The sequence below is a fragment of the Frieseomelitta varia genome, unplaced genomic scaffold (assembly GCF_011392965.1).
Source record: "Frieseomelitta varia isolate USP_RPSP 00005682 unplaced genomic scaffold, Fvar_1.2 scaffold_228, whole genome shotgun sequence".
In the NCBI taxonomy this organism is placed as follows: domain Eukaryota; kingdom Metazoa; phylum Arthropoda; class Insecta; order Hymenoptera; family Apidae; genus Frieseomelitta; species Frieseomelitta varia.
The window spans coordinates 701,016-714,875 of NW_025109955.1; the positions used below are offsets into that span (position 1 = coordinate 701,016).

Genomic DNA, 13,860 nt, shown 5'->3' on the forward strand with positions numbered 1-13,860 from the left:
CTGGAATGACGTGCCACGTACGTCGAGAATTTTTTATCCCAAATTGCAACATTTTCTCAGTTTCAAGTATGTTTAAATGTAACCCAGGCAAAACGAATGATAAGTTTATTATACTTCTTGATAATTTTTATCCAGCGATATCGTACCGACGAGTTCAAAAGAAAAGGAAAGCGACGAATTATTGTACACGGTTCGGTGACTCGTTATGGTCCGCGAACCAGTCGCCAGCGCAAGCAGTTGAAAAGAAATGGGGAGAAAAGGGTGGGCACGACGCATCCACGCCTCAACTGACTAAGAGATCCAAGGATTCCGCGTTACTATAACGTTCGCTGGCTCACAGTCGAATACGTTTCAGCAATTCGACGAACGATGTCACTGGTTTCGAACAACAAACGTTTGTTTTCAAACGTTTCGCATTCTCCTCCACCCCCTTCCCTTCCAACTACTTTTTCTTTTTTTTTTTTTAACACAAATATTCATTCGAGATTCATTACCTAAGAGCTCGAGGGTTGGCACACTGACCCGATTCGACGGCCGATTTAAACGGAGCAACCGCTTTCCCCGCCATTTACGAGCTACGCGCCTTCGTTTCTCTCGATATACCGCGACTCGCGCCGCTCTCTCGATATTTGTTTCCCTTATTTTCATTGGGGAGAGAGAGAAAAAAAGCGCGCATTTGCTCGACGTCGAGAGTGCCGCTATCGATTGCGACGCGAGCCGCGTTTTTCCTCGTGGCCCAAGCGAACCGGGTCCGTGAGAAGGTTCAAGTTTAATCACGTGGACCCGTCCAGCTCGTCGAAATTAATTTCACCGAACAGGCAGCGCTGCTGTTGCTTTCGTTGGGTAACTTCCCCTTCGCGGCGCGGAACTCCCGATTCGAAAAGGAAAAAATTGTTTATAACGCTCGTCGGAAAGCGTAAACGGACGAGTGATAAATGTTAACACCGAGCTCGTCGAGTCGCATCTAATTTGGGCGACGAGATTCGCGCGGCGGAGATCACGATTTGGAAAACCGAGATGGAGTGAGCTGTCGCAAGCCTGTAGTGATTATGATAATTTAAATTTATATCACAGTACTATAAATAAATAATAACTCCGTAATTAATTTTAGTTGTTTATATCAATATAACAAAATATATAATTATTAATAATTTAATGAAGATTAAATAATGGAAGTTAAGTAACGAATGAATAATTTCTACTATGGTTACAATATATATAAGTGTCTGTAAACATTTCCATGGTGATAATAAAATTACTAACAGTTTTTAAATATTCTATTGTTTATATTAAATATACATCTCGACGAAACGATTTAATGAACATAGATATCGTTGATATAAATACTTCAAGTACAGATCGCTACAAGCCACCAATAACGAGGACCCAATGTTCTCAGTTTCAATTCGAATTATTAACTTAACCCTTTGCCCTCGACAAACGGTTCTTGTATCATTTACGAAGCATCGTCACTTCAAATGAAACGACACAGCAGTGGAAATAATCGTTCAAATGGCATTTAACACGAAATTTTGTTCGTCATATCTTTATCGTTTAAGTTTAAAGCAGTCTTCGACGGGTATTGCGGGTTTGCTAGAACATGTATAATATACAATAGTTAATGATACGTGGTTTCAATTTGTAGAAAAATTATATCCTTCGATTTTTTCAACTGTCGCAAGAAGCAATAAAAAGTCTAGTTTAGGTGAATTATGTGAATTATTGAGTGTCAATTGACTAATTTAGGATTGCCTTCAGAAATTTCTTTTTTTCCGAAATTCTTTCATTCTGTTTTACGTCGTTATTACAGCTTTCACTCTAGACGTCTGCTCAGATATATTATTATATATCGCTTCATGCAACAGTAAATGTATACACGTTCATTACAATTGTATCAGCTTATAAAATTATAAAAAGAGGGAGTCGGAGCTGCTGGCACACAGATTTAAGCACAGTATCGCTTCAAGAGGGACAGTCAAGTGCAAAGAGTGAAACTTTCAAACCTAACCCAATATCGCAAAATATTGAAATAGGACTTTTATAGCGTTAAATTTAAATTTTAAGCTTCTGTTTGAAATGAATTTTCAAATAATTCACAAAATATGGGTGTTCGAATGAATGTTTTCATCACTTATCAATTCGAATCAAATCCCATGAAGGAGAAATCACGTTACCTCCTCCTTTCACTATCGAACACTAAAAATCCCTTAAAAATACTCTTACTGTCATGCTCCCTCCAAAAAGAAACCAGGAGGAAGACGACCTTCAAAAAAACTTAAAAAAAAAAAAAAAAAGGAAGCTTCAACTTGAGAAGAGCACTTTAATACACCAGAAGCGGGAGTCGGGCAAGTCAAGCGACCTCTTCTAGGCCCCCAGCTCGAGCGGCAGTGACAACGACGACGAGCTAGCCGTTACATCGCTTACCATGCATAAGTCCGGAATCCTCTTAGACCGACGATAAAAAGATTTCCGCGGTAAGTTCGCGGGATCGTGCTCGTAAGCACTTTATATTTTCACGTTTAAGGATCGATATAAACGACCAGCGAAGGGAGGGGGGAAGAAGAAAGTTGCAGAGAATAGGGGTTGGAGGTTGGTGGACGTTGTACAGTGACCAAAACTAGCCACCGATGCACTATAGTCGGCCGTTGGCTTTGGTATGCCTCTCCTGCCCCGGAGTAAATTAGTTTAGTTTATAATTTCCACACACACACACACATACACCGCCCAGCAGCTCATGAGAATGAATGGGCCACTGTTTCGGCGTCAGACCGGCATCGTCTCGGCGCTAAGCGACGCCCGACGTCGCTGACGTACGTACGTATGTGCGCCCGCGGTAAGTTCCGTGAAGTTATGGGTGTATTATGCCTCTGACACGCTACCTTATTAGGTTACTAGCGACCTGAACGCGGGGATAAACAGAACGGAACGGAGGGGATGAGAAGTGTACACGCTTCCATTTTCGAATTTTCATAGATTGATGTCTGTGGAACCGGCGTGTTCCTTTTCTCTTTTTCTCTTTGCGTATTTCAATTTCGTTGGATCTGAGATTTAAACAATAGATCGCGCGGCAATAATTAAGAAATAGTTAAAGTGATAACGAAACTTTCATTTCTTGGAAAAATATATATACGTAAAAAAATATAGAGCGACTGAGCAGCGACACGCGCGTAGAATTTTAACGTAAATAACATTTTACTGAATATTTGCACGTGGAATGCAAGACAAGTATAATGCGTAGCGTTTTGTAGTATTTTTTAGCTACAAATTTTACCACCGTGTTGCCATCGCTATTCTAGATATAAATTTCACCAGAGTCAGTGAAAAAAAAGTCGTACAGCAAGGTTTAAGAGTTCGTTGTAAAAAGAATTTCAAAGTCATGATAGATCAAGTCGTGAAAAAAATTTTTTCAATGTTTTCAGAGGTGTTTGAATTTTTATAATCTTCGAGAATAAAAGTGTTCTTGACGTAAAGACATCTTTGGAAGAAAAAAAACGAACTTAGGATGATTAAAGTAAAAGCTTTGAAATGAAAAGCAGATTGAAGTTATTCAACGATTTAAAATATCGACAATTTTTCATCATTACTGCTTCAGTCACGTTCATAGTATATAATTTTATGAGGCGAAACGAACCCACGCTGTGCAAAAATTTGAAGTTGCATGAAAATCCGCGATCTAATTATCACGTTCGGTGCAAAGTATATAAATCTTCATAATAAGTTTAATTTAATTTGGCTAGCAGCGAGTAAGCAAAATATAATTATAATGAAGTAACTGCGCAGAGAGCGATGACCACTGGGCAAAAGCATTTTTATATGAAATTATACTCACCCGTGATAAGCGAGAAACGACAACAAGAAAAAGATGCAAGCGAGTACGTCTGCTCGTCCAACGATACCAGTTACCTGAAACGAGAAGAAAATGTCGTTAGAATCTGATGGATACAACGATCGAAAAAAATAGTATCTAGTGAGAAATTCTCTATGATAAAATATATTTTACGAAGAGGTTAACTTGAATCAGTCTTTCCAAATCTAACAAACTGTTCCAAATCAATAAATACGAACTCCAAAATACTAGGTATGACAGAACTAGAATCATCTCATCTTTTCATGATAAATGAATATTATTTAAAATTAATCGTCTACTTGCACACACAATGAATTAAAAGAAAAAAGAAAATTGATCGGTTTAACTTTTAAGAGACAGGGTATAATGACTTTAATTTCCCTACAAAACAAATTACAAGATTAGACAAGCGAGTTACAAAATTCCACCCAGGGGGAAATATTCGTTGACTGTACGCAAACTTAAATCGTTCGTTGCTTCAGATCAGTTCACCGTTTCGCAATTATTACTAACAAGACAGCACCGACTATCGCTCCGACGATCGCTAATAACGAGGAAAGATTAATACCAAGGTGGTGAAATCGGTGGCTTTTCCCGATGGCAGCAACGAAGGAGAAGCGAAACGAAGAACGGGGGAGGGGAGGGGAGGGGAGGCACAATGGACGTCCGAGCCACCGCAAAGATCCTTCAGGGTAGGCGGTGGAGTGAAATTGGATTTAGCGGTGTAAAACGAGAGGGCCACGCCGGAAAGAGCGACGGTGAAAGGCAACGAGGCGGAGGGCAGAGGACTGGGATCTCTTACAAGGCTCAAACGATGACGAACACGGCCACGTGATCCAAAGGGCCAGACACGAGTTGAAAGAGAAGAGAGCCTGGCCAAGTTATTGACAGCTCGCCACCAGTGAATAACCGTGCTTCACGAACGGTCGTCCAAACCGGTGCCAAGATCCTCCAAGATCTTCTCTCTCTCTCGAACCGTGGATCCGTACGTGTCACTGGATCGCTTCCTCCACATCTCTTTGTTCCCAGTGTTCCGCTCTCCTTTCATTATCCTTCGTTTCGCCGGCTTGCGTCTTAGAAATTTACAGGCCCATCGTCGATCGAATTGGTCAACTATCTCTAACGAGAACCACTCGCCAGTGTTGCCAACACTCGGATTGAAAGTCTATCCTGATTCGCAGTTCTTGAACGCATCCTCCACGAAGTGAATTAACAGATTACAATGGAAAAATTGTTGGTCTTTGAACTCTTGATAATGAGAAACTGGAATTAATTTGACTTGTTAATTTGTCACGTTCGTCTGCAGAAACTCGCGAGTCCATCGTTGGCGGATTTTCAGTTTCGGTTAATCGATAGTTGTAATCAACTTTGTTACCTGTACGCTGGTAACCTATTTACGTTTGCGGCGACGCTGCTCTTCGCAGGATGTCGAATGCTAACTTGTTGTCAGTGTTGCGGATTGTTCGAGGAAAAAATGGCAGAGTAACTTTGTACGAGTTTGGAATAATTTGGTATAATTTAAGGTTATTCGCGAGCGACAAATCCTAACTGTAAGTCTTTTACTTAACGTTGGTCGTGCATTTAAATTATTACACGACACGTATGTTACATCAGCTTTATTTCATAAGCTTTAACTTCCTTTTTCGCAGTTCTTCATTTTTCTAATTGATGCATATACTGCAATTAATATGCAATTTTTTAAATATTCGTAAAATTTTCACAAATTCTTTATTTTCAAAAACATATTCTGACTCAAAAATTTGGAGCATCGTTTATTTTCAGATGTAATCAACCTTTTTACAGAATTTTCTAAGAGACATGAACATTGTAATTACCATTGCTATATTGTAATTACACGAATATTATCATTTTTGAATGTAATTAATTAGTTTCGATGTATGAAAATAATAATTTAACGTGACGAATATTGATCAATCGTCGATACACAATATTCGCAACTGCCTAAGAAAGTAATTGTTGTTAATTCACATTCTGCAAACACTTACGATTAATTTAGAAATTAAGAAATATATAATTTACACGCGAATTACAGAAGAAATCTTGCAGAGAAATATTTTATTTCACGCTTCATGATCGCATCTCGCGTGCAGGATCTTTTCGTAGCATGTCGCACAGGCTGATAGCGAAACGTTCAATTTCGTTGAATTTCGACGCGGGCCGTCAAGCGTCGAGGACCGTCGCGTCTCCTTTCCCATTTGGCTGTATTAATTTCTCATTGACGGGCGGCACACCGTGATTAACAACGCCACAGCCACGCGTGTGCTCTCCGCGTTCGAAAAATGATTAACGTTTGTCCGGAAAACTTCGAAGTTTCCCTGATGCCATTAAATTCTCATTATTATTAACTGTCTCTCGTACAGCAATAAATTACGTCGCCGTTAATGAAGCACCGCTACGCACGCCTATCCGCTAATTTCATACATTTTATAGATGGGTTCAAGGATGCACGGCGGCGAAACCGATATAGTTGCTGATGTTATTATTAAATTTCGACTGTAATTACGACCGGTGATGGACGTTGATGAATATGACTTTCAACCGTGGCCGGCTACACCAGAAAGCAATAAATCACTTTCATTTCTCGCCCTCCCCTCCCCCTCCTGCCTTTTTACTCTTCGATGTTAAGGTAAGAAAATGGAAAGGAGACAACGAAGATAACGAATTCATCCGACAGGAAAGAACAATTTAATGAAACGTTAATTGCGTTCGGTAGAATTATTTCGTAGAAATATTTCGAAATTTATTTATATAGCATTTTCATGGGACGAGACCTGTGAAATTGAAGTTGAAACAGTCATGAAAGTATCTTAAAACACGTTTGCAGGATATGAACAGTCAAGTACATTTATATTGCACGCTAATTATTTTTTGTACAATAACCTCATTCCTAATGAAATTTCAAAATGTTTTAACGTGGAAAAATAAATAATAATTTTATGGCAAGTGTGTCGACAGAGCAATGTGTTTCTATATATACATTCAATATTTAAAATATATATCAACGAAATGATAGTTCAAATTGTTTCGTCTAGTTCATCGACGAATCTTGGAAATCCAATCCAATATTTAACATTATATCATACGTAATCATATCAGTCAAGCAACATCTGAAAAGATCGCTTAAGAAGCAAACGAAGTAATCCGATTTAGTCCCTGTAAAACATAATTAAGGAATCTTTCACCCATCGATTAAATATTTCATCTTTTGCATACAAATAGCCAAGTTTTCTTATTATTAACAGGCATCTCGGATCTCTTGCGACGATACGACGTCCGGTAATCGACGTATCGCGCTTTTACGAGATATAACACGGATCCGGAGGGCACGAGATTCATCAGTAGGTAAATGGACGAGAACGAAGTCAGTGTAAGATAAACAACAAGTTGACATTTTCCGAGGGCCGTGTCCCTCGTCCTCTTATCTACCCTATCCGCTTAGCGGGTAGGAACTTCGGTGGAAAATCTCGGTGGTGGAACAATACTCCGTCAACGTCAAGGGGATGAGAAAGGAGTCGAAAGTGGCCTGGTCGAGGACCAAGGAGCTATAAACGAAGAGTCCACTTAAGATAACAGAGATTACTCTGGCCACTTTGTGATAGATTCTTTCACGCGCCTTCAATGTCCTTCCCTCGGACTGATGGCCAGGGATAATGGTTAATTTTCGGGGAAAAAAACACCAACCGACGATTATCCTAAGTGGTCTGCTCTGGTCCGCGTGCTCAAATGAGGGAGAAAGAGAATTAAAATGAACGCGACGAAATGGAGGGAATTTTTGGATCTGGCGCAAAGAGGAAAAAAGAACAAAAATCAGTACATTAATGGACACTGGTCAGTCGTCCAGAGAATAGCAGTGGTTAAAAGCTAGTTGAAAGTGATCTTCTATTTTTTCTTTTTCTATCTTTGTCAGAAGATGATGAAAATATCGGGATATCCGAGCTTTAATAAAATTTTTGAAAATTAAAATTAGTAATATTTCGATGCTCTAATTCTTCAAATTTAATTTGATTGAAAATATCAATTAATTTAAATACAAAAGCCCACTGTGCTATATCAACGCTACATATTCGAGAAATATGAATTTGCAAAAAGATATATAATCTAGCTATAATTGCAAGATTCTTGAGAAAATTTTAAACAAAAAAGTTACTTAACAAAGTTATAAATCCTAGTCTTGTTGGATGACCAACCCGAACAATATTGAATGTATGCAAATACTGACAATAAGCTAGCAACAGTCCACATAAAAGTGGTCTGTGAATAGCTGTCATAAGGGTAAGATCCAATAGTTGGTCATCTATGCTCCTTTCCCTTCCACTTGACGATGATAACCAAATATATATAAGGACATGCTTTAGAGATGTAGAGACATTCCTCAGCATAAAACATTCTAAATCATTAAAGAGACATTCTATATCATAATATGCATAAAACATTCTAAATCATTAAAGAGACATTCTATATCATAATATGCATAAAATATTCTAAACCATTAAAGAGACATTCTATATCGTAATATGTATAAAACATTCTAAACCATTAAAGAGACATTCTATATCATTAAAAGCATCAAACATTCTAAATCATTCTACATCATATTCAAGAGCATTAGACATTCATCATATTCTAAGACATTCTAAATCATTAAAGAGACATTCTATATCATTATAAGCATAAAACATTCTAAACCATTAAAGGGACATTCTATATCATTAAAAGTATCAAACATTCTAAATCATTCTATATCATATTCAAGAGCATTAGACATTCATCTAAGACATTCTAAATCATTAAAGAGACATTCTATATCATTATATGGGGAATACTGACAATAAGCTAGCAACAGTCCACATAAAAGTGGACTGTGAATAGTTAGTCATAAGGGCAAGATCCAATAGTTGGTCATCTATGCTCCTTCTCCTTTCACTTGACGATGACAACCCAATATATATAAGGACATGCTTTAGAGACACTCTCACTCATAAAACATTCTAAATCATTATAGAGACATTCAACATCGCTAACTCATAAAGCATTCTAAATCATTATAGAGACATTCAACATCGCTAACTCTTAAAACATTCTAAATCATTATAGAGACATTCAATATCGCTAACTCTTAAAACATTCTAAATCATTATAGAGACATTCAACATCGCTAACTCTTAAACCATTCTAAATCATTATAGAGACATTCTATATCGTTAAGAGCATTAAACATTCATCATATTCTAAGACATTCTAAATCATTGTATATCATCCTATTTCATACACGACCACGACTGTAAGGGAATAAAATAACTCTTCTAAATTGTAAGCGTGTTGACTCCATTATACGGAATCCAACAGTCTTTCTGTTTGTTACATCCATGCGAAAGAGAAATCTGTTTTGACTGATGATCTTATGAATCTTAAAAATTTTCTATTAAGTGCGTAGAGTATCAATAGACTTTGAAACAGTTCTTAATTTTCACACAATTTTTCAACGCATGTCATTCACATATCCCACGTATTTTCATAATTTTTAAAATTCCTTGTCATTAACATACATTACTGCACGAGAATAGAATACGATCATTATAAATATCAACAGTCTGCATGAAATTCTTTTATAGCATTGGCACGAAGTTTATATCATTAAGGTTTAATTAAACATACGTGTCCTCAATGCCTGCGATATTCTCCTTCCTCCCAGATTACCCGGATTATCCTTAGTCAATCAATCAAACGCCATGATACGCGAAAGTAACTCGATGAAATCTCGGGAATGAAACGGGAAGTATTGCGCGATACTTAATGAATCCCCGAGTTGTCGAAGATCGCTGATTCACGGGGAAGCAGGAGGGGGTTGAAGTTGGCGACGACGCGACGACGCGACGCAACGCAACGCGGAGAGGATGCGATGGTTGATACCCGTTCGTTCGAGTCGGCACCAGTTTGCTCCAGTTTGTACTTAGCTCAACTCCATTACCATCTCACTCGTTCAAGAGTTCTAATTGATTATATGAGGCGGTAGTTTCCGTAGGAGTTCGCTCGTTACTCGGGGAGATGGCTTATCCCGCAGCCCTTCTTCCTCCCGGTTGTAGCGTTCTCCGAGTCCTCTGTCGCTCTTTTATACCCACGTTCCCTTTCCCCTTTACTTTTCTCGCGCTTTTCTCGGCACTGGCAGACGCGCCTAATTAATGGGCCAACTCCGGCGGGTCGGCTCCTCTTCGTTTTCGGCCCGCTACGCCGCGTAACGCGTCTATTTCTACAGTACTACGCGGATCTCCGAATTCTTACGAACTTCAGGAGAATCTGTTCTGTCGTTGAATCTCGTCAGACGCGTAACGTTTGCAGAGAAGGAGCTTTGATTAACCATTTTAGACGATCTCTCTGTAACTTCTTCCACGTACGATTATATTACGTAAAATTCATTTTAATTACGTAAAATTTGATAAATCTCAAGTGAATCAATCCGGAATATTTGTTATAATTTACGGAATTCTTTTTGAATAAATTTTGAATATTGGTGATGTACCGTTGGTATATATTATCAATGCATATAGAATAGATGTGACTATGTTAACGTGTAATCTGTAATGTTAATCTATAATGTGCAATTAATATAATATGCGTGATAACGGGGGCTCAACTGCGGTTAGCCATGTAACATCAATATAGCCACAAATTAATTAATTCCGTCATAATGTGTAACATATCGTGTTAATAATTAACCAAATTAAGAAATATCGTAGCACGCATGTCAATAACATGGCTCAGCACAATGTTTCGTCCACAAATTAGAGAAATTAGATTATGACTCATTACTTTCGTGCTAATAAAAATTCCAAAAATCTCAGATTAAGTAAATTGAAATTAATAATCGATATCGAGAACAAACGAAAATGTAAAATTAAAATTAGTAAAAATAGAGCTCAATGAAAAGTCCAACGAGATAAAGCTACGAATTACAAAGGTCTTCTGTTCATTCTTTAAGAAGTTTTAAGCTTTTTATCATCCTTGACCGTGTAAGAAATTGGTAAAGAGAATATCATATCACAGAAGAAGAAACTCTCGAGGGATTCATTAATACCAGCTTCATGCCACCGTGTCTCAGTCAGGAAGATAACCTTTATTAGACGCTGCGACATAGTACACGACCGATATGGAAGTGTCCTTATTCTTTTACGATATTAAAGTTCAAGTATCCGTAATTCGGATCCTTTTGTTCACAAACAATAAATGTTACATATTTAATATCACGTGTCCGTTTCATGGTTCATTTTGTTCTACAAATCGGACGAGATATTGAAGTGTCCTTTTCGGTTTTCATTTTCACGCGTTCGATGCCCGTAAAATAAACCGGCGGTTTAACTGATGGTTACAACAAGAGGGAGGTCTGAAACAGAATTTCAGATATTCAAGGTCCCCGTTTTTCAATGGCGATCCAGGAATGCAAATTTATGATGGATACGGTAGACGTTAAATAGATCTCGGAGGATTAACGACCGATTGTCCCGAGAACATTGAGAACGTATGCGGAATTCTAATACGTGGCATGAAGCGCGTATAGTCATTTCTACGTTGCAGTTTCACAAAATCAAAAATCTGCGATATATGATTTAGATAAAGAAAATGTATGATTATTCAGGTGTAATTATATCGAAAATAATATTAAATTATATTGAAACTTAATGATATAATATTAAATTATATTGAAATTAATGATTAAAGATATTCACAAGGTGTCTTTAAATATACTTTTTATTTTTCTGATCTCATGTCATTCAGACTACTATTTTGAAATTTGATATATATGTATGTAGAAATATATCTATGTAAACATAAAATTTTGATATAAATATAAATATATATATATATATATATATATATATATATATATTTCTCCTTTAAAACCATACGGCTTTAGTACTAAACAATTTTTCATTAGACACACAATTTAAAACTTATTTCAGGTTTGCAAGTTACGTGAATCACCCTGTATATATATATATATATGAATTTACTTTGATCAAATATAATAAAAAACAACTTCATGAAGCTGAAATTTTTATTTGAAAAAAAAAAATAGGGTATTTCATACATACTGGACTAATAAGGTAAAACTACAATTGCTTTTTCATATGTATTTCACGTGTCAAATCCGTCCATGACCAAACTTGTATCACCCGTAATGTAACATACATATACACGTATGTAAATATATATCACTATATAACGCATGGTTGTTATATCTTTCCATGACACGCTTGTTTTAATAGTTCAACTAAAGAAAGAAGATATTGCCACGTCGTACAGCAGCCAACACACAAAAGCGAGAGTCGCGGTTTCGCATTGCGAACAATTCGCTCCTTTAATATTACAGCGGTCTTTATTAAACCTTCGTCTTCTTACAAGCTGCCAACTCCATTTTCGACTGTACCACACGGATAACGACGTCGTTACCTTCCCCTCGAATTTCGTCCGCGAAAACTGCCGCCGAAAAGGCGAACAGAGTGGAACACTTCGGGAACACCGAGGCCAATAATCCTTACCGCTACAACAGGCTTATTAAGGACGTTAGAGCGTTTATAACGCGGCGGTTTGGAACGTGACAATATCGTCTGCTTTCGTCACCGCTTCACCTCCCCGTTACTGTACCCGCTATACTTGTGAAAACGAGGCCGTTAACCCCCGTTTAAATTCTACAATTTTCGAGAAGAAACGACGCGACTTTTCCTTTCTCTATTTCAGTTTTTTGTCTCAATCGTCGCGAAAGTTTGAGTTCCTGAACAGGTTTCACAGTTTTCACCTGTGCATTTTTGAGTGCACAGTTTTCTGCGCGTATTATATATATATATATGTAATTATATAAATATTATAAGTATAAATTATATAAATATATATATAATTTATAAATATAATAAATATAATATAAATATTATAAGTATAAATTATATAAATATATATATAATTTATAAATATAATGATATAATATAAATATTATAAGTATAAATTATATAAATATATATATAATTTATAAATATAACAATATAATATAAATATCATAAGTATAAATTATATAAATATATATATATATATAAAATTCATGTTATATTATTAATATAATATTACATTATTATATTATTTATAATATAATATATAATTTCGAAGAAATTGAATTTTATAGAAATTTACGAAATTATCGTTTGCGGTCGTTATTGAATAGTGACTTCTACAGATTTGTTGTTAAACTTTCTTTCTGTCTACACTTTTTCTAGAGGTCATCATTCTTTTCCTTTTTTTAATTTAGAAAAAATTGTAACACGTAACTCCATTTATCATTAATTTTGCATCATATTTCATTTATTTTGTGTATTTCGACAATGCATATCTGTGCGTATCTTATCATCTATCACAGATGATAATAATAATTATTATTGTTAAAAATCTAAAAATCTAAAAATATGTATCCAAATATACCAGATTCAGTTGTTTTTGTTTAAAGAAGTAATTATTCATTGAAACGAAAGGTTCAATAATTCCATCTGTGAAAATCGTCTAGATACGTCTACGACAGACGCAAGTTCTTCCGCGAGAAATAACTCGCGTCATTGCGATTTACTAATCTGTCGTCGCGGCGAGCGTTATGCGGAATAATTCCCATCCAGCTTTTCGTACGGAGTTACGCTTGTCACCCTGTATCACAAGTTCTTCAACTGCCACGTTCCAAGGGTTTTGTACCATCGAATTAGACCCTGGCTCGTAACATCAGATTCTCGACTCTGACTTTAACTACACGGGACGTTTCGTTAGATTCACGCGCTTCTCCGCCCTCCCTCCGTTCCATTCGTTTCCAAAGGGAGGCCGAAACGATCCCATTCCCCTGACGAGCATAAATCTTCCCGGCGAATATTATTATCGATAAAAATGCCAAGCTTTGGGAAGCATTATGCTCCCATCGATTTCATACCGCGTTGCTGCTGATGTCATCGAGAAATCGCTCGCCCCCG

General features: G+C 36.9%; 1 protein-coding gene across 3 annotated transcripts in view; it reads right to left on the reverse strand.

The window, feature by feature from the left end:
* LOC122527605 (protein O-mannosyl-transferase TMTC1-like) overlaps nt 1–13,860 on the reverse strand; it is a 348,996-nt gene that overhangs the window by 177,358 nt on the left and 157,778 nt on the right. For all 3 annotated transcript variants that reach the window (XR_006306375.1, XM_043651935.1, XM_043651936.1), the window contains exon 3: nt 3,830–3,903. Coding sequence is in view for 2 of the 3 variants with exons in the window: in XM_043651935.1 (XP_043507870.1) it covers nt 3,830–3,903 (74 nt within the window). In the remaining variant the exon portion in view is untranslated. The remainder of the gene's footprint in view (nt 1–3,829; nt 3,904–13,860) is intronic.